General features: G+C 55.4%; 2 protein-coding genes and 1 long non-coding RNA gene across 7 annotated transcripts in view; 2 read left to right on the plus strand and 1 right to left on the minus strand.

The window, feature by feature from the left end:
* The window catches only part of RIMS4 (regulating synaptic membrane exocytosis 4), a 62,189-nt gene extending 53,147 nt beyond the window's left edge, over positions 1 to 9,042 (plus strand). For 2 of the 4 annotated variants that reach the window (XM_081832700.1, XM_081832701.1), the window contains exons 3-6: positions 827 to 939; positions 1,225 to 1,326; positions 1,935 to 2,074; positions 5,116 to 9,042. In XM_081832700.1, coding sequence (XP_081688826.1) covers positions 827 to 939; positions 1,225 to 1,326; positions 1,935 to 2,074; positions 5,116 to 5,493 — 733 coding nt within the window. In that variant the 3' untranslated portion in view covers positions 5,494 to 9,042. Of the gene's footprint in view, positions 1 to 826; positions 940 to 1,224; positions 1,327 to 1,934; positions 2,075 to 4,547 lie in introns of all 4 variants that reach the window. The other 2 variants (XM_081832702.1, XM_081832703.1) reach the window with 1 other exon arrangement.
* Positions 9,043 to 9,834: 792 nt separating this feature from the next.
* KCNK15 (potassium two pore domain channel subfamily K member 15) lies at positions 9,835 to 15,083 on the minus strand. Its single transcript, XM_081832699.1, has 2 exons — positions 14,699 to 15,083; positions 9,835 to 10,718 (listed from the first exon to the last, which is right to left on the minus strand). The coding sequence occupies exons 1-2, from the start codon at positions 14,979 to 14,981 to the stop codon at positions 10,006 to 10,008; spliced, it is 996 nt and encodes a 331-aa protein (XP_081688825.1). The 5' UTR covers positions 14,982 to 15,083; the 3' UTR covers positions 9,835 to 10,005.
* The window catches only part of LOC145723788 (uncharacterized), a 48,344-nt gene continuing 38,379 nt past the window's right edge, over positions 14,814 to 24,778 (plus strand). The window contains exon 1 of one of the 2 annotated variants that reach the window (XR_014149063.1): positions 14,814 to 14,927. This is a non-coding gene — a long non-coding RNA (uncharacterized LOC145723788). The remainder of the gene's footprint in view (positions 14,928 to 24,778) is intronic. The other variant, XR_014149065.1, reaches the window with a different exon arrangement.

Genomic DNA, 24,778 nt, shown 5'->3' on the forward strand with positions numbered 1-24,778 from the left:
GAAAAGAGAGCTTCTCCCTCCCCACAGTTCACACGAAGCTTCTAACCAGATTCCTGTGGGCTGAATTGGGCCATGCGCAGATCTCTGAGCCAGCACTGGCCAAGGGGAGGAATGTGCTGATCGGCCAGGCTGAGCTCATACCCAGACCCTGGAGCCTGCTGTGCTCTGCTCCATGGGAATCAGTGCCTTGGGGAGGGGGCTCTTCAAAGCAGATTTGAGCTCTCATCCCAACGGAAAGGGCAGTGGCCTTTGGGCAGCCCTGTAGCAGCAACAAATGCAGGCCTCTGAGGTCGAGCCACTGGTCCTATGCATCTCAAACGGTCAGGTGCAAACAAGTCTGCGGGGGCTCTTGTTAAAAGGCAGACTCTGATTCAGCAGGTAGGGGTGGAGTGCGGTGCAGTTTTGTTCCTAATTAGCTCCTGGGAGATGCTGCTGGTCTCTGGACCACACAACCAGTGTCGTGGCACTAAGCCACGGGAACCAGGCACTGACAAGCGTCACCTCCCAGGCTTCTTACCACCACCCCAAGAGGCAGGTACCATCAGACCCATTTAGAGGTGGAACCTGAGGCTTGGTGAGGAGAGGCGAGGGGATGGTACAGGACACAAAAGCTAAGCCCTAGAATTTTGGAGTCGAAGTGGAGATATTAGGGCCATGAACATAGAAGGAAGGAGGGAGAGACAGGACAGAGGTCTGCCTGAGGCTGGGTGATGGATGTGGACAGAATCCCTGGGGACTGAGGGGAGCTCTGGAGGTGACTGCCTGAGTCATCAGAGTTCTCAGTCAGCGCCAGGGAACATTTGGTTTCGTCTCCTCTTTCTTGCAGCCTTAACTACGGGGGAGTTTGCCTGGCGTCAGATGCGCAGTTCAGCGACTTCCTCGGCAGCATGGGGCCAGCGCAGTTTGTGGGCCGCCAGACCCTGGCCACCACGCCGATGGGTGAGTGCCCCAAGACCTGTTCTGGGGGTGGGGTGCCACATGCCCTGTGTCTTTCTCCTTGCCCCTTCTACCTTGGCTGCATCCACTGAGCACCCAGCTTAGAGCCCTGTCCGCACCCGCCAAGCCCTCAGCAGAGCCCGGGCACTCATGGTGGAATTATTTCTGGTCTTGTGTTGGGCTGGGAGCAGGGGAAGGGGGTGTCATCTCTAAGTAGAGAGGAGGGGCTGAGCCCTTGGGCAAGCTTATGAGCCACTTCCCAGTCCCTTTGCTTGGGGTCTCTTGCAGGGGATGTGGAGATCGGCTTGCAGGAGCGGAATGGCCAGCTCGAAGTGGACATCATCCAGGCTCGGGGACTGACAGCCAAGCCAGGCTCCAAGACACTGCCAGGTGTGGGGACTGCCCTTCCTTCTGCAAGGCAAGGGTGGACGTCGGGGAGGAGGTCCTGAAGGGTATCTGGGGTCTAGAAGAGAGAAAATCGGGCCCAACTACAGGGGGACCCCTTTGTCCCAACTCTAGTGACTCACATGGGACTAGTGGTTTAGGGTTTGTCCTGGGGACACTCTTGAGATTGTCAGTTGACTTTATTGGTCTTCCCGACTGGTTTGAGCATCTGGAGGACAGAAGCTTTCCTGTGTATGGCTATACCCCCATACGTGGGTGCTTGGCACACCCAGGCTGACCGAATGTGTCCGTGATGACTGTGGGAGCCGGGGAAGGGGTGAGCAAATCAGGGACTGAGAGAGGAAAGAGGTAAGAGCAGAGTGAGCAAAGGCAGGGAGGAGGCAGGCAGGCCCCCCCGAGGGGGTGGAGTAGGCCCCACCCAATGCTGGCTGCACCCCATCATCCGTATCTACCACCCCTGCGGCTGCCCCCCCAAAACCCCAGAGGGGGGCAGTCTGACACTCAGCAGGGGGTGGGCAACCTCGCTCTGCTGTGCCATGTGCCCACCATTTGAGGGCCCAGTTGGAAGTCACCCTGGTGGCCTCTGTCCTCAGCGGCCTACATCAAGGCCTACCTGCTGGAGAACGGCATCTGCATTGCCAAGAAGAAGACCAAAGTCGCTCGCAAGTCGCTGGACCCACTGTATAACCAGGTGCTGCTGTTTCCTGAGAGTCCCCAGGGCAAAGTCCTGCAGGTGAGGGGCCCTGGCGGGGTGGGGGGTGTGTGTGTGTGCAGTTCCTGAGGGAGAGGGGAGCGCTCCTGGGAAGAGGGGAGGTCTCCGGAGGGCCTCCGCTGGAGGAAGTAGAGCACCGTGGTTGATCTGAGCTCTGCAGTACAACTTGGAACAGGTTCCTTTCTGAGCCTCAGCGGCTTCATCTGTAAGAAGGGGTTGCTCGTGTTACCTCCAGAGAAGGTCTGCAGTAGCTGCTGCCATTGTTCTTGTTATCCACCGTCAACACAGCCAATTCTGGAAGCCCGGGGCTTGGCCTGGAGCACAGAGATCATCGACTGGGAGGCGTTGAGGATCCAGAGAGGCGTGTGGTCCCCTGGCCCTTAGGAGGGTCCTCAGGGTGACTCAGACGTGGAGCTGGGAATAGCCGCCCATCGTGGGCGTCGGCAGGGCCAGGTCGGATGCCTGCAGGAGCCGCGTGCCCACCGTCTGAGAGCCACCACTCGGGCACTCTAGCTGGTGCCTCCGGGTCTTGCTTCTAACCAGGGCAGGCAAAGCGAGTGAGGGCAGGCCCTGAGCATTGCAAGTGGTCAGCACAGTGGGACTTTCTCTAAACGGGGAAGCCCAGGCCTGTCCAGGGCAGACTTTTTCAACCTGAGAGTTAAGACCCATCCGTGTGCTGTGAAATCAGTTTAGCGATTCTCAACAAGTTGTTTGCTTGTTTAATGGAATGGAAAGAAAACATTTGTCATTCTTAGGCAAGTCGTAGTTGGTGAGGCACTTGCTTCAACTGGGAATCCCACGTACTCGCTGTGTAAGGCTGTAAAGGTCTTACTGTACATCCCTGTCCAAAAGCTTGGAAAAAGCCTTCCAGCCTAGAGGCATGCAGATACAGTGTAAAACCCCAGAAGGCCATCTAGGGGCCACATCTGGTCCACCAGAGGAAGGTTGTGCCTTCTGGCCTGAGCATCTTCGGAGAAGCTCCAGAGAACGGCCCTGTCTGGGATGTGGAGGGGGGGGCGACAGACATCTGAATGGGGTCCTGGCCGCTGAGCTCTCTGACTGACGTCCGAGTGGGACAGACCCACCAGCACCATGCGTGAGACCCGAACACCAGCTGGAGTGTGTGTGACGGCTGCCGTACCCAAGCACCACCGATTGGGTAGCTTCCACAATAGAAATTTATTTCTCATGGTTGTGGAGCTAGAAGCCCAAGATCACGGTATTTAGTTTCTTCGAAGACCTCTCTCTTTGGCCTGCAAACGGCTACCTTCTCACTGTGGGTCCTCGCATGGTCTTTTTGTTCTGCCCACATGCATCCCTGTGGTCTCTCCGTGTGTCCTAATCTCTTACAACTCCAGTGGGATTGGATTAGGGTCACCCTAATGGCCTCATTTGAATCTAAGGCCCTGTCTCCAAATTACAGTCACATTCTGAAGGCTAGGGCTTCAACATGAGTTTTGGGGGAACACAGGTGAGCCCATAACCCTGGTTTAAAATGAATCCATCCATGCACTAGAGATGGACTTTGATCAGCTGCCCAGGGAGCCCTGAAGACTGGTCAGGTGAGCCACCTCGGGCGAATGATTTAACTTCTCCCAGACTCCGTTGAAACAACAGAAACGGGAGCATTTTGTAGCGTTGTTGGGAAGATCGACTCTAAGGCCAGCGTCGCCTTGGGGCAGTTTCTGACACACTGTGTGATAGCGTGGGCTCACGCTATTCTCTCCCCCGTGTACTGGAGGAGCCGCCGAGAGTTTACAGGGAGCTTTCACATCCACTCCTTTGATCCTTACCCGCGAGGTAAACTGGGGATAACTTCATTTAGAAACAAGAACTTGGAGACCCCAGGAGGTTAGATGCCTTGCCCACACCACCAAGCCAGGACTGGGATTGGAACCCATGTGTGTCTGACCCCAGAAGCTGTGTGTGCACACCGACAGGCTCTACAGAATGACTGAGCCAGCCCACCTTCATAGAGGGGACGGAGTTAGAACCTGAGCCACAGGAGAGCACACGAGGGTCCTGCAGCTACAGGAACCCCCCAACTGGCTGCCCCAAGAGAGAGTGTTGGCCACACACCAGGGAAGGCACTGCAGAAAGGAGTCTGTTGGAAACAAGGAAGGGCGTCTATCAGCCACTTTTAAAACTTTGTTTCACGTGAGGGGTTTCCAAGGATCTGGAAGCGGAGGGCCTGGTGGGGGTGGGGCTGGGGGGACCAGGCAGGGGACTCACCATGGAGGGCCAGCCCGCAAGGCTTGGCGTCGGAGACAGAGGAGGGTGTGGAGGGAGGAACGGAGAGGGCTGGATGGGAGGCAGGAAGCCAGCGGGCTCGGCGAGCAAGAGCCAGGAAAATCGGGTCAGGCTCGAGCCATTCTAAGGCGGTGGCCGCCCCAGGACCCAGAAATGCAGCGGGCATGGGGGTGACCTGGGGTCTGGTTCTGGGCCTGTGAGCGGCACTGGCAGGATCTGACCCGCAGTGTCTCTTGCCCCGCAGGTGATCGTGTGGGGGAACTATGGGCGGATGGAGCGGAAGCAGTTCATGGGTGTGGCCCGTGTGCTGCTGGAGGAGTTGGACTTGACCACCCTAGCCGTGGGCTGGTACAAGCTCTTCCCCACCTCCTCCATGGTGGACCCAGCTGCGGGCCCCCTGCTCCGGCAGGCGTCCCAGTTGTCCCTTGAGAGCACCGTGGGGCCCTGTGGTGAGCGATCTTAGGGCCGGGGTTGAGGGGGGCTCCCCGACAAGGCCTGGAGAACGCCCAGCCCCAACCTGGGAGCCCAGGCCCAGGGGCACATTGAATACAGGAGGACGGGGTTCTCCCCCACAGCGGGGAAGCAGAACGGGGAAACCTGCCCCCCAGGGCCCCTCCTCACCCTCTCTTTGCCTCCTACCCCCTGAGACCTTCCCTCTCCCAACGGGATTGGCTGCACTTTTGACTTGGCCGGTTCTTGACCTGGTGGATGTGGCTGCAGTCCGGAGAAAGGAAAGACTGAGGTGGCAGAGCAGACCATCCTCCTGTCCCAGACACTGTCCAACTGCTCCCCCCTTTTTGCCTCCTCGGAAGCTCGCTGCCCGGAGCCAAGTCCAGAACCCAGCGGCCATCTCCATGGTGCCAATTACCAGCAAGTGTCTTTCCTGCGGCACCGGGTTCAGGCAGCTACTCCTGCCCCAAAGCCGATGGGGCAGCTTTGCAAGGATCCGGAGCCAGCTCCGGGGGGCCCAGAGCCTCCCACTTGAAGAGGAGCTCGGCCTCCCTCCGCCTGCCCGTGGAAGGAGCTTTGCCGCAGCCTGTCTGAGTCCATCTGTCTGTCCCTTCCTGCCTGCCCCTCTTCCAGTGGCTCTAGGAATTGGGGTCCAGCAGGGACCAAAGGAAAGGAGGTGGTGCCCTGGGCCTGGCACAGACCCCCAGGGTGCCCTGCTCCGTAGGATTGCAACAAGCTAGTTTGGAAATGGTGGACTGGAAAGAACTGGGTCATCTGCGTTTTGGTGGAGGAGCTGCGGGACCCTGATTTTTGAGAACCCCAAGTCCAGAGAGCTCACCATCTCTGAATTTTGGGGACGCTGGATTGGAGAGGGAGTCTGAGTAAAGTTGGGATTGGGACTGGTGGTGCCAAGGCAAGGGTTTCTCAAATAGGAGAATCCCTCCTCGTTGGATGAGGTCAGAGGTCTTCTTGTCCACCCCTCTGCCTCCAGGCTAGGGGTCTGGGGAGGTAACAGAGCTTCCCTATTTTAGTCTTTTTAAACAAACCATCCTGTACTAAGGGCAGAACCCACTGCCCCGGCTTCAACTACCTTGGCTCATGAGTGTAAGAATCGGGAGATTCCTTCTCAAGCAGGCCTGGGTAGCTGCCTTCCTGGCCCGGCCCTCCCCGAGGCCTACGGAAGCCCTTTTGCATGCTGGGAGGACACAGGCTGGCCCCTCTTTGTAGAAGCACATTTCTGCCACCTCCCCCTGGGAGGCACCCAGCAGCCCACCACCCCTCATTACCCAGTCCCTGCTGTGTAGGGCGTAGTCCAGGTTAGCTGGGTAGAGTTAGTGTTCCAGGCCCTGGGGCCTGTTCTTAGCTTGCATATAGTCCTTACAGAGCTCCAGGACGGGGTGGAGAGGAGACAGCCGTCTCCCCACTGGTCTGGGTCTGGGCCTGGAGCCTGGGTCATGGGAGGCCAGCCCTTCTTCCTCTTCCCTCCCCCCACCCCCAGGGTTGGAGCTGGAGCTGCCCCTTATACTCAGATGTTCTGATGTATTATCCTTGGTTCCGGATTTATTTGTGAAGCACTCCTGAGGGTTGTGGGCCTCGGTGGAGAGGCCTGGGCTCCATCAGACGACGTCTTCCACCATGGGATGCCCAGCTGTGTTTAGTCCCGCCTCGTCCTTGGCCTCACTCTAGGCTGTTGACCAGGTGATTTCTTCCACCTGGAACCCCTTCCCTCCCCTCCCCTCTACCTGTTTAAGCCCTGGGGAGCCTTTAATGTTCTGGATGAGTTATATCGCCTCCAAGGAGCTTCCCATGCTGCACTGGGAAGGGGAGACCGAGATGCCCCTTTCTTTTATCGATGAGCTCTCCTGAGCTTCCTGGGATTGTGCTGGGTGGAATCCCAAGGCTGGGGCAGGAGGCAGCAGGGCTCTGGATGGCCTCCAATCTGAGGCCCAGAATCAGCCCCTCCCCTGTTTGTTTTTTTTAACCAGTGTGATTTCTCTGCTGTTTGTTTATTACTCACCATTTGGAATATTTTGAGCCAGGAGAGCGCCTTCTCTCTCCAGCCGTCACTGCTCTGGTTGTTCAGGGGTAGCTTTTCAAAGACGGGGCAGAGCCTGGCTGTCCCAAACAGAGGGAGAGAGGGCTCGGTGCACCCCCCCACACCTGGCCCGAGCCTACCCTCTGGTGTCTGCACAGCCTTTATAAAGAGAGAGAGCGCGCTCCAAAGCAATAACAACATCCTGGGGGTGGTCACCGAGGGCCCCCCTCAATGACTTTCTTGTTTGTTCTGTGAAATCTCAGTTCACCTCCTGGTGGGGTGGGGTGGGGGCTGGAGCCCTGTTTCTTTGTATAATTGTTGTGAGCACGTGCCCTGCTTCCAAGGGGCTCTGACCATTTGGTGCGGGAACCACTATCTGGCCTCACCAAGAGATGGGGGTTTGGGGAGGGGGTGACTGTTCTCAGTATTAGCTTTGGGGAACCTTCAAGCCCAGCCTGTCCCTACTGCTGCCTGATTGATCCTTTGCCCACTCACACTCCATCTGGAGAGGAGCAGAGACAGGGAATTGTAGAGATTTGGGAGCCGGGAGCTGGGGTCTATAGGGGCTGATTCTTTTTTCAATCACTGGGCCAGAAGTCACATGCAAGGGTACTGTGGGAGGAAGTCTCCATTTCCCTTCACCAGAATCCGCTTTTCATACAGATGGGAAAGGGCCTTTGGGACCATTAGTGAAGTCCATTTTACAGATGAGGACCGAGGCCTGGCAAGGCCTGCCTCTGGGATCACCTGTGAATTCAATGGCACCCCCAGCCTGGGCCTCCTCCCACCCAAGGCTGAGCTGGAGCCAGAGCAGGACCAGATGGGGCCACCATTTCCCACAATACTTCCTCCTCCCTTCTCTCTATAGAGCCTCCCAGCGGCCCAGAAAAGATGGGCAAATTGTAGCCCATCTGAGAGGTGAGGCAATTAAAGCCCATAATCAGGAAGTGACTTGCCCAAGACCCCTCAGCAAATGATCAATGGGGACAGAACAGGGGCTCTGTCCTGCTTCCCTCCTTCCTGGGACCGGAAGCCACTGCCCAGGCATGTCTGCCATGATAAATGTTTGTGGCCTCTAAGCCCTGAGCCACCCAGCCCTGCTTGGTTCCATCTCCGAGGGCCCGGGTTTGGGGGAGAGAATTGCCATAGAGACTAAGCTCTCCTGGGGTCTGGCCCAGCTGACTGAGGGTGCACAGGATTTGGTCTAGGCCTCAATGTCTGTTTGGGTAGGGGCTCCCGCTGAGGGAGAGGTCATAACCCCCTAGGACCAACTTGAGGGAGGTGAGAAGCACCACTTCCTGCCTGGGGCTGTGTGAGAGTGAGGTGGCCGTGGTACACCTCATCTTAAGCCTCACAAAACCTTCACATGTAACCACATCGGACCTTCCTGTAGTGCTTTTCAGACTTCTGCTTTCAAAGTGCTTTTACATCAAGTACACCCTCCCAAGAGCCCCTGGGCAGTAGAAGGGGCCAGCATTATCAGCCCCGCTTTAACGAGGAGGGAGCTGAGGCCCCGGGAGGGAAGGTACCTGCTAACGTCCCACTGTGGGGTCATGGCTGAGGCGGGACTAGAACTCAGTTCTCCAGCAGTTGAGAGCTGTATGAGGAGGTGAGGCAGATCGTTTAGGAGGTGGTTACACACTTTACAAGCTGATTCACCATCTGGTTCCTTAAACCAGGAGCTCCTGGGCACCTTCAGTGTTCAGAGGAGGCGCTGAGCCCCCCGCCCTTTGGAGCACAGCTGTCGCGTCAGGCAAGGCCACCTGCATTTATTTATTGAGCAGCAGCTCTGTGCCAGGCCCAGGGGACCGAGCCCCCTCCCGTTCCCCGTAACGATCCCCTCGGCTCTCTGGGAGGGCCCCTTGTCTGCATAGCAGCACCTTAGAGTGGACGGAAAGCGGCCATGTCCACGAGCTCATCTGACTCACACCCTGGGTGGGGGGAGGCCGACTGTGCCCATCGTACCCCTAGCTTCTGTGAGGGCGAAGTGGAGACTCGAACCCGGGGCCTCAGGCATCACATCTGGACCCTTTCACTCTATGGCTGCCTCCTGAGGGGGTAGCAGGGAGGCCGGACCCTGGGTCCTCGGGCTGGGGGCCTTTCCATCCACCCACTTTTCCCTCACTCCCTCTCCGGGAGCAGGAGCTGCTCGGGACTTTGGGGAGGGAGGGTTTCCGGGGCCCCTGGGTTGGCGTGGGTCACGTTGCATTGTGTTCATGACCATGTAGCTCATGTTGAAAATTAAAGTTTTTGGCTTTTCTAACCTGGCTCGCTCCGCTTTGTGCTGAGAGTTCTGTCTGGGAAGCCAAGGGTAGGTGGGGTCTGAAGGAGCTGAGTGCTGCGTGATGCCAGTATGCCCACCACGGGCACCTTAGGGGGCAGGGCATGTAACCCTTCTAAAGATGCACGGGGGTGGGGGCTGTGGGGGGCGTGATTCCAGGTGAACCCAGTCATATTACAGAGGTGGAAACTGAAGCCCAGGTAGGGATGACATTCCCCAAGGTCACATGATGGGCAGTTCCCAGACGAGGGCTCTTCCCACAGCACGCTCCTGCGTCCAGGTGCCCCAGTGACTCGGTGGCTGTCAGCAAGGCCCCCTCATCCTGCGGTGGCATGGCCAAGGACAAAGAGCTGCAGATTGGTGGGGGGGAGGGTGTGCTTCATTCACACATGGGCCAATTTCACTCTACACCAAATTGAGCAAGAGAATGAATGATCATTTAAATAGTGCAGATTTGCCCACCCCGCCCCACTGCACAGGTGTTTCCCTGCCGTCCGTCGGTCCCACCGTGCTACTGCTGTGCGGGGCTGGCTTCACTGCTAGGATCCCAGTGTTGACAGCCGCCCATCTCCCCTGCAACACGGAAAGCCTGCCTCTTCTCGCGGCAGAAAGACGACCACCTGTTTCCACTCCAGGGGGCCAGCTGGTGACGCGGGCCTGGGAGAGCCTCTCCTGGGAGGCCGAGGTGGCCACGCCTTCCTGAAACAATTTGGACCACAAGGGATTTGCACCTACAGGGCGACTTGGGAGTCGCGCTTGTGCTTATGGTGCGGCTTTAATGTATTTTGGGAGAGGAGCGAGGGGCTGGCCACAGAGGGGAAGGACAGACTGCCCGTGGCTGAAGACGGCCTTGAGGCCACGGCCGCTCAACCCCTCTCCAGGCTCTGGGGAGGTTGCACTGACAGGTGACCCCGGGCCCCGCCCAGAGCTGGGCTGTCAGATGGACTTGCGCCGGGCCGGGGGCCTGCCCGCCCCGCAGCCGTCGGCCACAGCCCGAGGGCTCGAGGGGGGCGAGAAGCCCAGGTTGTCGCGGGCCCCCGTCTGCAGCTGGTGCACGCGAGAGGAGACGGAGGTGGAGCCCCGGGCGCGGGCCGGCCGGCGGGGCGGGGAGCGGCCGCGGCTCTCGGGCGCCCCCGGGCGGAGCGGGCTGGGACGGCGGGCGGCGCGCTCGGGCGCGTCGGTGCTGGCCGCCAGGAAGCGCAGGACCACGAGGTTGAGGAAGGCGCCGATGACCGTGAGCCCCAGGAGGATGTAGAGGAAGCTGAAGGCCACGTAGGGCGGCTTCCTCTGCAGTGCCTCGTCGCTCTGCAGCGCCACGAAGTCGCCGAAGCCGATGGTGGTGAGCGTGATGAAGCAGTAGTAATAGGCGTGGAAGAAGGTCCAGCCCTCGAAGTGCGCGAAGGCGGCGGCCCCGAGGGCCAGGGTGGCGGCGCACACCAGCAGCCCGGCCACCACCATGTTCTCGGTGGACACGCGCGGCCGCCGCAGCCCCAGGCAGCGCTTGGCCGCCAGCAGGAGGCGCCGCACCAGCGCGTTCAGACGCTCGCCCAGGCTCTGGAAGGTGACCAGCGTCAGGGGGATGCCCAGGAGCGCATAGAACATGCAGAAGACCTTGCCCGAGTCCGTGCCCGGCGCGGCGTGGCCATACCCTGGAGGGAGAGCGGAGGGGAGGGGGTTGGTGAGCGCCGGCCGCGGCCGCCCTGCCCGGCCTCCCTCCCCAGCCCCGGGGCCGGCGCAGCATCTTGAAATGCTGCTTCTAACTAGGTCATCCCCTGCCTTTGAAACATGGCGTGGGTATCCCTAATCGCCCCAAATGGTAGACAGCCCACCGTCCCTCAGCCGGGGAAGGATAAACAACCGGCGGTACATCCGTACAATGCAGTTCTGTGCAGAACAGAAAGGCATGAACTAGGGTTACCTGCCGCCACAAAGGGTGGATCTCAGCCGCCTTATGCCGAGTGAAAGAAGCCAAGCTCAAAAGACTACATACTGCATGGTTCCATTGAAATGACATTCTGCAAGCATTCTGGCAAAACTGTGGGGACAGAGAGCAGATCTGTGGTTGCCAGCCGTGGTGGCTGGAGGAGGGGGTAGGTAACCAGAAAGAGGCAAGACAAATTTGGGGGTGACGGAAGCCTACTCTGTCTTGGTGGCGGCTGCAGTTGCCTGACAGGCCTTCATTTGTCAAAGCTCGCAGAAGGCTGCTGCACTGGAAAATGGTGCGTTTCACTGTGTGTAAATTATGCCTTGATTTAAAAATAAAGCAAAATCTTCCATGGTGCCCCAGTACCAGTTCTCACGTAGCATCCGAGCTCCTTGGTGATCTGACTCCGCTCCCCCGTCCAGCCTCGCCCCATGTTGCTTCCCCAACCCGCATGTCCCACCTCCCCATACCTCTTCTCAAGGTTTTTCCTCCCCTGGATCGCTCTCTCCCCCCATCCCGCTGGTCCACTTCTCCTTCCCACATCCTGCTCCAAGCCAGCCCCCACTCAGCACTTCTTCAGTCTGGTGTAGCAATTCTTTCCTGTTGTAGGGGACCTACACGTGAGTGGGCATCCTTGAATCCTGGACCACTGTGCCATCGCCGGGGAATGAGCATTCCTGGAGAGAGGAGCGAAAACTTTCTTGGTATTCTTAAAGGGGCGCATAACCCAGGAAAAGTGAGGTGGACCTTCCCCCAAAAGAACACACCTCCTCTAGCAAATGGGCACCATCTGCCAAAATGTAAACACACAAACCCTTGAGCCGTGCAGCTCCACGGTGAGCAAGTTAGTCCTACAAAGCACACATGTGTGTGCAAAGTGAGGTATGCACGTGGGGTGTCCCTGAAGCATCGCTGCTCACGGAGAAAACTGGACAATGTACGTGTCCATCGAGAGGGGTCTGGTGAAATAAATCGTGGTGCCAACCAAATGACAGAACCCTACATAGCAGTGGCTCCAACCGGGGGTAATTTTGTCCCCGAGGGGGACATCTGCCAATGTCTAGAGACACTTCTGGTTGTCACATCTGGGAGGCGGTGGCTGTGTGCTACCAGCAATTACCGGGTGGAGGCCACGGCTGCTGCTAAACAGGCCGCCATGCTCAGGACAGCCCCTCAACGGAGTCATCCAGTCCAGCATGTCAATAGGGCCAAGGTCAAGAAACCCCACTCTACAGCCATGGAAAAGAATGACATGGCTTTTTTTTTTTTTTTTTTTTTTTTCCCAAGTAGCCCAACGCAGGGCTCAAACTCATGACCCTGAGATCAAGACCTGAGCTGAGATCAAGAGTCTGACACTTAACTGACTGAGCCACCCAGGTGCCCCAAGCTTTTTAGGGATTTTTTTTTTTTAATCACCAAAAAATATGAGGTGAAAAAAAGCAAGAGACCAAATAGTGTGTACAAGCTAAGGTCTCTATAATGGGTGTGTTTTAAAGGAACACATAGGCAGAGAATGTATCTGGAAGGATGCACAAAGAACTGGTAACTGTATTTAATCCAGGGAAAGGAATTTATGGGTTGAGAGACAGGGTAAGAGGGAGACTTCCTTTTCGTTCTATACTCTTTTGTACCGTGAGGTGCGTGTGCTGTGCGCACATATAATTCATTCAGAATATCAACACAATACATGTTGTTAAAGCCCTATGGCTCCACGTCCACAGTTCTGTTGGATGGCCCTATCACTTTGCCTCAATCTGCTATTGGGGGAGCTCCTTGCGGCCAGAGACCATGCCACTCACTTCTCTGTGTCCCTAGTCACCAGCGCCCTGCACAGAGCCTGACACAGACTAAGGGCTCAATGGATGTTTAGTAATGATCATCATCAGTAATCAAATCAAATTGAAGGGGGTGCTGAGTGTGAGACAGAGGAGCCTCTTTGGTAGTAAGGGGCCCGGCAGTGCTGTGTCCAGCTGTTCGGGGGTATATCGGGCTTTGACAGAGTGAAGCGAACAATGATAATAACTAAGCATGCTAGGTACTCTGCATAGATTATTTTACCCTCCCAATAACTGTATGAGATGATACTATTACCCCCATTTTGCAAAGAAGGAAACTGAGGCTCAGAGAGAGGAAGCTGCCCAAAGGTCACAGGGCCTGAGCCATTAACCACTCTCCTCCGGCTTCTCAGTGCCTCTCCCATCCATGCAGAGCTCTAACTCCTGGGTTCTGGCGCCGGGCCCTCTGCAAGGCTGGCTTAGGCAGCTCGGATCACACAGCTCAAGCTGGCGCCCCCAGGTGGCCAGAAAAGGCAAAACTCCGGCTATTTCCACTTAGTAGGTCCCTTTCCCCAGGCTCCCAGATGCCAGCGAGGAACCACCGGCAGAGAAGACCAAACTGAGCTCCAGCTGTCTCCAGATAGCGTGGGGGTGGGCAGAAGAGGTGGATGGGGTCCCACCCACTGGGCACGGCAACAGGAAGTGTCTTGGGCTGAGCCCAGGTAGGGAAGCAGGGGTGCCCATGTTGACAGGAGAGGGCATAAAGGGCTGAATGGGAGCTGGGCCCACAGCTGGCAAACAATGAATTGTTATTATTACTAATTAATAGTGCCCATTTAGCCTCAGGCACCGTGCCAAGCATTTTACACACTTGACCTCATTTAAACCTGGCAACCACCCAGTGAGGTAGCAAGAACTGCATTTGCAGTTGAGAAAACTAGGGCTCAGAGAGGTACATCCAATTGCCAGAGAAGACAGGAGGCAACAGAGATGAGAATGGAACTCTGGGCTAGGTAATTGCAGAACTCAGGCTTTTAACCCACAGCTCACATCCACTTGCAAGGGCATTATGAAAAAAACTTTCTCCAATGTTCAGACTTCCAGAGTGGTGATCCAAGCCGGGGGGAGGGGGGGAATGCCTAGACATCCACAGCTGGGACCTGGGAAGCAGCTGACACCCAGCCTGGAGCCCTGCAGAGCCGGCTTCTCTCCTTTCCTGCTTCTCTAGGCTTCTGCTCAGCAGGTACCAGCCAGACGGTAGCCATGGCAACGGCTCATGGTCCAGATGCTGCAGAGAAACTGCTCTGGATCCCCGAGGGTGAGGTCCAAAGCTTGTGGTAATCAGTCATTCCTTCAACAAATATTTATTGAGTGTCTACTATGCGCTAGGCTGGGTACACTGCAGTGACCAAGACAGACTAGATCCCGTTTCATGGAGTAACAGAATAATTATAATACAAAAATCAATCTTTCTTAGTGCTTTGTATGTGTCAGACCCTGCGCTAAAACTTTCTGCATACATTATCTCCTTGACAGTAATTATCTCAGCCCAGCCCTGAGATAAGGCCTATTAGCAGCCCTACTTCACAGAGGGGAAAATCGAGGCTCAGAGAGGTTAAGCAACTTGTCTGAGGTCACACAGCTAGGGTGATGCAGCCAGGCAAGGAAGCCTCCGTCTCCAGACACTCGCGCTTCGCCCCCGCTCCATCTGTCTCCCTGCCCCCGGAGGTTTCCTGAGCACTCCCGCGTGCCACCTCTGGGCGAACTTGAGCTCCCGACTCCTCCCAGCCCCGCCCGCGTGGGACGCCGGGCCCTTGGGCGGAGGGCGGCTGAAATGACTGGTCCGAAGCCACCCAGACGGGCAGGGGCAGAGGAGGGGTTCGAGCCCGGGGGGGGGGGCGGGGGGCGAGGGCGTCGCGGGGCCGCTCACCGATGGTGGTGATGACGGTGATGGCGAAGTAGAAGGAGCCGGCGAACTTCCACTGGCGGCCGGCGCGGTGCGGCTCGGCCTGCAGCGCCAGGCGCTCCAGCTCGCGGTAGTCCTCGGCCGAGAAGCCGTACTTCCTCCGGAACTCGCCGCGCTTCTGGGCCAGCAGCCGCTGGCGGCCGCGCTCCGCCTCGGACTCGAGCGCGTCGAAGACGGCGGCGCCCACCAGCAGGTAGGACAGGATGCACAGGACGAGCGCGGCCGTGCGCACGCTCTGCTTCCTCATGGCGGCGCCGCGGGCCCCGCGTCCCGGGCCCGTCCATGCGCCCCGACGGCCGCCCCGCGCTCCGCCCTCCGCCCCGCGCGGCGGGAGCGGGCTGCGGGCGGCCGGACGCGGGGCGGAGGGGCGTGTTGGGGCGGAGGCGGGGCCTCGGGGGGGGGCGTGGAGGGCCGAGAGGGCTCCTCCTGCCTCCCCGCCCCCTCGCAACACCTGCCTTTGTTTACCCGCCGGCGCCCCGGGCGGCCGGTGTCTCTAAACAGTGACAGCTGGAGCAGAGCGCCCAAAGGCCGGGTCTGCAGATGTCCGGTCTCCACCACCACGGTCCTGTGACCTTGGGCCAGTCATCCAACAAAACTGTACTGAGCACCTACTGGGACAGACAAGCGTCCTGGGGTACATAGAGCTGACATCCTAGAAAGGAGGGTTGGCTAACCGACAGACACACAAAGATCATTGAAGACAAGTGTGAGAAGGGAAACAGGTCCTGGGAGGAGGGGGGCACCGCCGGCTGAGGTGGTGGGAAAGGCCTCGCTGAGGCGTGACTGGGGAGGGAGCGTCCAGGCAGCAAGTGCAAATCCTTTAGTCGGAGAACCGGCGTGGCTGGAAGCAGGGGAATCGGGGTGCTGGGGGTGGAGGAGCAGGGAGCAGAAGGAAGACAGAGAAGGGACTTCACACAGGGTCTTACAGGCCCTTAGCCGGGAAAGGCAGTAAGCAGGAAAACACACACCAGTGATTTAATTGACATTTGTTCAAAAAGAGCATCCTGGCTGTCCCGTGGAAAAGGGGTGCTGGCTAAGAGTGAGGCCACTTAGGAAACTCTAGTCCACGTGCGTGGTGGGCGGTGGCGCGGATCAGGGGCACGGCACAGGAGGTGCGGAGAAGCCCGGGTCCGAGATAGGGTGGGGAGCTGGAGCTGGGCACACACAGCTAGCCACATTTCCCAGCCTCCTCTGCACTTAGAACTGTCGCCAATGCTCGCAGCCTGGCCAGTAAACCCCTCCCCATGCCGTGCTCCACCTCTCATCCCCCACCCACAGGCTGAATGCAGAGAGGTAAAGTCTTTAGGAGAAGGCACAGCCACAGGGTGGAAGGAGCCTGGGTGCCCAAATGACACTGCAAGGCCGCCCCCACGCCAGGCGCACCGATTCCGAACTTCTGTTGTGTTGAGCCCCTGAGCTATGGGCTCAGTCTGTTACCCCAGCTGGTGTAACCCTGATGTGCAGAGCAGGAACACCTGCTGATGGGCTGGATCTGGAGGGCAAAGGGGGACTCCAGATGACCCCGGTGTCTTTGGCCTGAACAGCTGGGTGCTTGGGGAGCCTTCCATTGACCTCACTCCCCAAGGAATCCAGTCCTGCCACCCAGCACCAGAGTCCGGGGTGGGTCTTTGGGGAGATTCTGGGCAAGCACCTGGCAGCCTCACCTGCAGGTGTCCAGAGCATCTGCGTGGCCTGGTCTCTGCGGCAGCCTTGGCACACATCCCCTGTCCCCCCATCTCTACTCCAACCTCTCGCCCCGCTGCTCTTTTGTGATTTTTGTTTGTTTGTTTGTTTCAGCCACACTGAACTATCAGCTCCTTGCCCAAACTCTTGCTTTGCTTAGAACAGTCCCCTTCCCATCACACTCCACAGCCCACATTTATCGAATGCCTGCCAGGGGCCAGACACCGGGTGAAGCACTTTGCCAGTATCATGCATTTTATCACGACAGTCTCCTTACGCCATAGCCATGGCTGGCTGGTGCCCCGTTCATCCTTCAGCTCCCAGTTTACTGGACGTGGCCTTCCCCGGCCCCTCCGCAGATGGCCTGCCTCTGTGCTGCCAAAGGCCTCTGAGCTCCTGCCCTCTTGCCTTCGTCCCATGGCACTATGATCCTCCCATTCCATATCTGTGTTCCTCCTGAGGACAGGGATCCTGTCTGGGTCACCTCTCTGTCCCCGGCACCCGGATCTAGCACAGCATACGCCCAGTGACTGTGGACGGATGAGCAGCTGCAGCCTGTAGAAGTTAAGGGCATGGACTCTGCACCACGACTGCCTGGGTTCGTATCCCAGTCTGCTGCTTACCAGTGTGCAAACGTGGGATGACTCAGTGCCCCCCTCCCCGTAAAACAGGGTAGAGAATTTCCTGTCTCACAAGGTGCTGTGCCCCCCGCAAAGATGCCCACATTCTTTTCCTGGAACCTGTAAGTAGGTTAGGATGCACAGCAGAGAGGAGGGAGGGTTGCAGGTGGAAAGAAGGTTCACTGACCTGGAGACGGGAGGTTATCTTGGACTCTCTGGGTGGGCCCGGTGTCATCACAAGGGTCCTTATACATAGATAGGGCAGGCAGAAGAGGGACAACCAAGGAGATATGAGAAGGAATTGGCCCGATGTTGCTGGCTTTGGAGATGGAGAAAGGGGCCACAAGCCAGGGAGAGCCGGTGACTTCTAGAATCTGGAAAAGGCAAGGAAATGCCTCCCTAGAGCCTCCAGAAGGGAATGCAGTCCTGCCAATCCGTCAGTTTCAGGCCAGCATGACCTGTGTAGGCCTCCATGCTATGGAAGTGGGACATGGCGCATTGGTGTTGTTCAAGCCGCTACATTGGGATCATTTCTTTGAGCAGCAGCGGGGAATGACTTCAGTGATTGTGAGGAGGGAGGAGCGCAGAGGCAGGGAGCAGTAAGAGCAGCATCTGGCCCTGAGGACTCCTCTAGAAGTGTTAGCCACTGTTTCAAATATCACAAGTGAGCCAACGCCCGGGCCCGCAGGGACATTATAGCATGTGCTCTACTCGGTTCTGGGCCTGAATCGGGGGCCTTGCACCCCTGCTCCCCTGGGAAGCCAGACCGCAGCTCCGCGGCCCAGAAGCCTCATTTGCAGTAATGGCATCAGCTAGTTTGCTTTTCTGATTCCTGCCCAGCCTTCAGGGGAGCCGGAGGCCGGGTCACAGTCTCAGCAGCGGGGGTTGGAGCGCTGTGGATTTACTGCCCGAGAGGGGTCTGAAAAGAGCTCTCCGAAGACAGTTAATGAGTCCTGGTCACTGACACAGCTCCTCCACTTTCTGGGTGGGCGAATGTGGCTAGAACACTTCTCTGGCCCTGGTTTTCCCACCCGAGAAACGCAGGTGATCATGGCCACCTCATGGGACCATGCCGAGGATCATAACAGACCTTGTGCGTCGCTTTCCAGGAGCCCGGCCGCAGTAGCCGCGTTTCCTCCCTGTGTACAATTGACTGTCTGCCTGCAGATGTCAAGAATTCTTTTTTTGGAAGCGCGTGTCTGTGCTAGGCATATCACAGACCTTACTAAGGCAGCCCTCACTTCCCAGTGCGGGAAACCAAGGCACAGAGGGGAAGACGCCCCGCTTGCCAGGTCCTCCCGGCCAAGCGGGGGCTGAGCCAGGACTTGAGCTCAGGGCCGTGTGGTCCCCAAGGTCGTGATCCTTCCAATACACCACATCGCTTTCTCAGGCCTCATGCTCCCGGCTTTATCCTCCTCCCATTGCCTCTCTGGCCTCCACCTTCCTCGTCTCTAAGCTGGAGCTGAGGAACCCTGGCTGGCTGCCCCCAGCACCTTGAGGCCCCCGTGACACACAGCTGAGCAGCGTCTTGTCGGGTGTGCCCGCTGGGGGTGGGTATTATTGGGGCCATGGGGGAGCTGTCGGGCCCTGCCAGGCAGGTGACTCTGCCCTGTGCTTGGCATTTTGGGTTCAGCAGCTCTATTTTAAGCCAGAAGAGGTTAGAGTTTGTGGATGTGTATTTCTCAGCTTGCAAAACCGTCAGCTGGGCAGTCATCAAGACCGGCAGCACTCCAAGGCACCCCCCTTCAGCTGCCCCTCCCACTGCCTCCCCCCTCTCCTTCCTCCTCCGGGAACCTGAGGGGACCCAGTGATTTTTGTCTGTCCCTTTATGCCAGAGTCACATGCGTGGCCCCTCAGCGAGGCCTTGGATCTTCTTCCAGGGCCCCAGGTTGCCGGCTTTGAGGACAACGAGGAAGGTGATCCCAGTCCCCGGCTGGACCCTGGGCGCCTTCCAAAGCACTCTGCATCCCTTATGAGTCTAGAGCCTTCTGAAAGCATTGTGAGCCAGGCAGGCCTTGCTTTTCCCACGTCAGAGAGAAGACACAGACTCAGAGAGCAGAAGTGGCTGCCACGTAGGGTGGCTCAGGGCAGGACAGAAGAAAGAACAGGAGTTTCTGAGTGAGCCAGGCCTCAATTCCCTCTTGGACAAATGACTTCACCTTCGAGCCTCAGTTTCCTCATCTGTGGCATGGGTGTAAAGATATCGGCCTCCCAGTATTTCTGTGAGGATTAAATGAAAGCATGAAGGAGCGCTCAGCGCAGAGTAGGTGCCCAGCAAATGTTAGAACCCCTTATACCCAATTAATTTTTTCTTGTGCTTTTTCACACTGCTTATTCCACAGGCCTCCTGGGATCTTAAAGGATTGATTTTTATAGTTAGAATATAGTTCAGTAATTTTCCAGAAGCCCAGAGGGCCCAGGTGTTTTCCTTGATAAGATCTCTCTCTTGTCTCTGTCCTAAAAGAATGGATTGTTTTGGCCTCAGGTATCAGCTCCTTTGAGATGGCAGCAGTAACCTTTCTGCAGCCTGATATCACTTAGGGATCCAGGCTGCAAGAAATCAAAAGCTGCCCTTGCTAATTTAAAGAACATTATAGGCAGGATCTGGGATTCTTGCAGAATCTTCCAGGCCCTGGAAGACAAACCATATGGTTTGAGGGAACCAGAGAGATAGAACCTACCACCAGGGAAACCCATAGCCATACCCAGTGTGGGGGGCACCATTGTTCCCAGGCTGATGCAGATACTACTGGGGGGACAAGTGGCAACTGTCTGAGCGTGACCCTGTCTCTGAATGTTGGGACCCGCCAGAGCTGCTCAAAGGATTCCCAACATGAGTTTGTGGCCATTCAGTTGGAGCTTTTGGGATTTCTTCACTTTCCTGAGGATGGGTATCTTTAGGTTAATGGAGAAATTAAAACCTTTACCCTGATTAATAATTTTAAAAACGAACGATAGGAGTGTGGGGATTTATTAAACCATTCTGTGTCCTTTCATGTCCAATGGAGAATTTTCACAATAAGATTGTTTTTTATTTTTTATTTTTTTATTTTTATTTTTTTTAGATTTTATTTATTTGACAGAGAGAGAGGGAACACAAGCGGGGGGAGCGGGAGAGGGAGAAGCAGGCTTCCCGCGGAGCAGGGAGCCCGATGTGGGGCTCGATCCCAGGACCCTGGGATCATGACCTGGGCCGAAGGCAGACGCTTAACGACTGAGCCACCCAGGCGCCCCTAAGATTGTTTTTTAAAAGAACCTTTTCTCTCTCTCTCTCCATCCCCACCCCCTTTTGTTTCCGTTCTTCCTTTGGTCTGAGCCGGAGGGTTACTCTGCAGGTTGGAGTGAACTGGAAGGACATTTACTGAGCAGTTACTAGGATCCGGGAGGGGAGCTAGGCTCTCAGCAGGTGTCTCTTCATGTCATCCTCACATGCGGCACTTTTCATCCCACCTCCCAGGGGAGGAAGCCACTGTCAAGGCGGGGAGGGAGCCGTCCTGTCCTGCTGGCAAGCTCTCGCTCCAAAGGGTGACACTTCCCCGCCCTGAGGAGCATAGCGGAATGCCAGCACAAGATGGCGGTCATGGCCACATGGCAGTTGGGGTTCAGATGTTGCTAACAGGCCTGTCCCTTCTCCTCCTGCTAATGCCCACCCCTTCCATTCCCCAATCAGCATAATGGATTGGAATCAAGGGACATGGGAATCAAAGGGGGCAGAGTTTGATTTCAGAAGGCATCATTGTCTGGAAAGGGTCAAGGCAAAGACATAAAAGATGCTCAGCAAGGCACGTGTTAAAGTTAGTGTAGCCCAGATCTGCTCTGTCCCCTGTGGTAGCCACTAGCCCTAGGTGGCCATTGATCTTTAAATTAACTAAAATTCAATTCAGCTTTGGAATTCAGTTCTTCAATCACACCAGACACATTTCATGTGCTCATTAGCCGCAAGTGCCAGAGGCTACGACGTTGGACAGAGCAGGTCAGAACATCTCCATCATCATGGAAACTTCCACTGCACATCACTGGTATAGGGAGTCAGCACAGACTTTGCAACCACACCGGCTGCTTTTGAATCTTGGCTCCACCATTTAGGTGTTGTTATCCTGGGCCTCAGTTTGTTCACCTGTAAAATGAGGCTAATAATCCTAGAGAAGCCTACATATCCAGCTCAGCTGGGACCAGGGTTAGTTCATGAAAGCATGGGATTATTTTAAATGATATGCATCTTGAACACTTGCCATTCTTCTCTTTCAGTGTGGAGCTGTTAATTGGCTTTTCACATTGCTCTCCTTACATAAGCTACAGAATCTATCTTCTGATTTCCGATTTGGGTTTATTTCAAGCGGAATAAGCATTTGAAGATGTTGTGCAGCAGTTTGAGCGCAGAATCCCTCTAGATTCTCGTGGCAACCTTTTCCTGGCTCTCTTGTCATTGTTTCTTCCATGCCTAAATTGACAGTATTTTTTAGCAACTCGTCTCTACCGAATTTTCATAAAAACAAATCTCTTCCTTTTTGCACTCATATTTCATCCGCCTGTGGAATATCGTTACAATAACAAGTGTGGCCAGTGCAAACTGATTTGGGAACGAACCCAACAGATTCTTGGCAAACGTGCCATTTGTCTTAGCTCAGGCTGCTGTAACAGAATACCCTAGACTAGGTGGCTTACTTCTCACGGTGATGGAGGCTGGAAGTCGGAGATCAGGGTGCCAGCATGCCGGGTTCTTGGTGAAATCCCTCTTCGTGGTTTACAGACAGTGGTCTTCTCATTTTCGCTTCCTATGGCAGAGAACAGAGAGAGAAAGCAAGCCCTCGCATACCTCTTCCTATAAGGGCACTGATCCCATTCAGAATGGCTCCACCCTCTTGACCTTACCTCCTGATACCATCATTGAGGATTAGGATTTCAACATATGAATTTGGGGGTGGGGAGTATACAAACTTGTGATCCATAACATCATTTGGGGGGGCGCACAGAAGGGGGCAAGAGTACCAGAGTGGCCCACCAGCCGTGAGCATTCATTATGCCTGGGGCAGGAGTGTTGTGTTCAGAAGGAACGAAGAGCTCAGGTTAGCCTGGTGAGCTGATTAAACAGACATTGGTAAAGAAAGCTTCTTTGTCACACTTACTAGTGTGACACGCAAAGACTAGTGTGGTGTTGTCTCTGGAAGACACCTGCCCAGACAGAGACTACACTTCCCAGCCTCCTTTGCGTCTTAGCACGACCACGTGACTAGTCCCCACCAATGGCATGGGAGTGGGAGTGGTGAGTGTCATCTCCAGGCTGGGCGGTTAGGGAGCAGGTGAGCTTCTCCATCCCTGCCTGCAAGGTAGCTGCAGAACATCCCCAGGCCCAGGAGTTTGGGGGAGCCACAACCCGTAAGCCACCTGGCTCCTCAGACGAAGGAACTCCAACCAAAAACTACCTGCCTTGGAATATCATGTGAGTAAGAAATAAACTTCTGTTGAGTGAAGCAGCTGAATTTTGGGGTTTGCTTGTTATAGCAACTACCATTACCCTAATTAATAAACTTACTGTATAGGGCTGTTGTGAGGATGAAATTTGATGACATACACATCACAATCTCTTAAATGGGGCTTTTCCTGTTGCCTCATATTTCCAGTTAAAACCACAAGGTGCTAAATGCCCCCATATTCCAGAAAGCCACAAGACACATGTCTGTAGGGCCTTCTGAGGGACGTCATACCAGCTTTTCTCCTACCCTATCCCTGCCCCCTCAGCATAAGCAGAAGATTCGAATTTGAGAATGAATTTCTAGAGTAGGGAGAAACGACATACCTTTTCTGTTTCTAATTTCTTGGGGAAAGAAGAGAGAGGTACTCCCCTTGTCCTGACAGATTCTGCTGGGAGAGATTTGGGGTTCCTGCCAGAAGTGGTGAGTGGTATCTGATTCTCTGACTGCTTATCAGGCAGGCCTGCACATCTGCCTGTCGTATCTGTTGATCTGGGAGAAAGTGGTTCAAGAGAGATGTCAGGGTGGGGGGTGGGGCATCCTGCACACCCAACCATTTGGCCATGCAAGGATGGGCGAGCTTCCCATGAGTTGAGTAGGTGCTGGGCCATCTGCTCAGTATCCTGCCCAAAAGGGATGATGGTTTTGCTTTCCAGGAAAGAGGACTCTGGCAGAAAGAGGCTGTGAAGTGTACTTCTGGGGACAGAATTTGAGAGAGGTCAGGGGGTCCTAGGTCTCCCCCAACAAACAGGAGACCACTACAGGGGCCCTGGATAAGCTCTTCACATGGCCCAGGGATACCAGCCTTTGGACACTTGCCACGCAGAAGGAATCCATCCCCCTGAGAGGACGTGAAGCAACACCAGCTAGATTTTTGTCCCCTTTCCTCCACTGCAGGTCTCATAAACAGGAGAAGCTAGAACTTAGACGGGGTGGGGGTGAGAAAGGTGTGAAAGGGACTCTCACCCTGCTCTCGGGGCTGCAGAGAACCATAAGGCAGAGATTCAGGGCAAGATTCTGGAGCCAGACAGCCAGACGGGGTTTGAATCCTGGGTCTCTAACTTACTAGCTGTGTGACCTGGGGCAAGTTACCTCACCTTTCTGGGCCTTAGTATCTGTAAAATGCCATTAATAATAGTACCTACCATGTAGTGTTGCAAGGTGCACCTAGTTAGGCTACTTAATAGTTTAAGTTAAATAACAATGTGTTCTTGAGGTGAAGGGTCAGTCCTGATTTAGCAGAAGCGTTCAATAGGATATGATGAGATGTTCAAGCTAGATTGAAAGGCGCAGGCAAGGAGAGGTTTGACTGAATGTGTTCGAAGACAGTGGTTGAAGAAAAACTAAACCCATTTCTGTGTGTCCTTCACCAAGTTCAGATTACTCGAGAAACCAAGGACACAGGTCAAGTATTTAGATCAGTTTGGGACACATTGAAACACATGTTAAATATTATTGTCATTCAAACTTCTGCCAGGTCGGGGATCAAATCCTCTCTAAGCTTGATTAGTTTGGGGTGATAATATGAATGGCTATTTTTGTGGTCTCCTACTTTTTGGACTTCGTAAACCACCAAATTTCATAAAATACGGGTGAATTCAAGTAAGACTCCCAACTCCATTTGCAAAGTAAGAACAATGGGGGAAAATCCACAAGTATTATTTAGAATCATCCTCAGCTTATACAAGAATGAATTTCATAACCCCTCCAATTAGGAAGGTCATCAGTTCATGGTAAAAGACCGCCCTGCAGATGGCGTCCATTTAACTTAATGAGATTTCACCGTGTTGCCCTTATTTTTAGTCCCAGCTCATGGGCTGGTGTCTGAAGACCTCAGATATCAATTACATAGAGTTTGCAAGCATCTAGAACTGATGTCTCCCATCCTCATGGCTGACCTGTAAGACTGGGATCATGGTCTACGTTTTCTTTTGAGGATATTGAGGTTCAGAGAGGTTGGAACACTTGTTGAGGTTCACCCAGCTGTCCCAGGGTCTTGATGTTCCTGGAAAACACTCATCTTTTCCTCTGGGTTGAATACGTGTTGCAGGGGCCTCTGCTCCATGTGGTCACCCAGGGACCCAGGCTCCTTCTTTCTTGTGGTTCCATCATGCCCTAATGCAGGGACTCTTAGCCCGGAGATGAGGGGTCTGTGGATGGAATTTAAAGTAATATTAGCTGTACCTACTTGTTGCCAGGAGAAATCACAGGTACTTTCATATCGCATTGCTATTACTGGAGATGTCGCAAAGTACTCCTATCCTCCTTAT

This window comes from Leptonychotes weddellii, chromosome 10 (genome assembly GCF_054177405.1).
Source record: "Leptonychotes weddellii isolate Sample4059 chromosome 10, ASM5417740v2, whole genome shotgun sequence".
NCBI lineage: Eukaryota > Metazoa > Chordata > Mammalia > Carnivora > Phocidae > Leptonychotes > Leptonychotes weddellii.

Excerpts from the sequence above, each read along its gene's own strand:
- KCNK15 (XM_081832699.1), bottom strand. The coding sequence starts at position 14,981 with ATGAGGAAGCAGAGCGTGCGCACGGCCGCGCTCGTCCTGTGCATCCTG. Across the intron at positions 10,719-14,698 it reads CACCGTCATCACCACCATCG|GGTATGGCCACGCCGCGCCG; the intron begins GTGAGCGGCCCC and ends CTCTCCCTCCAG.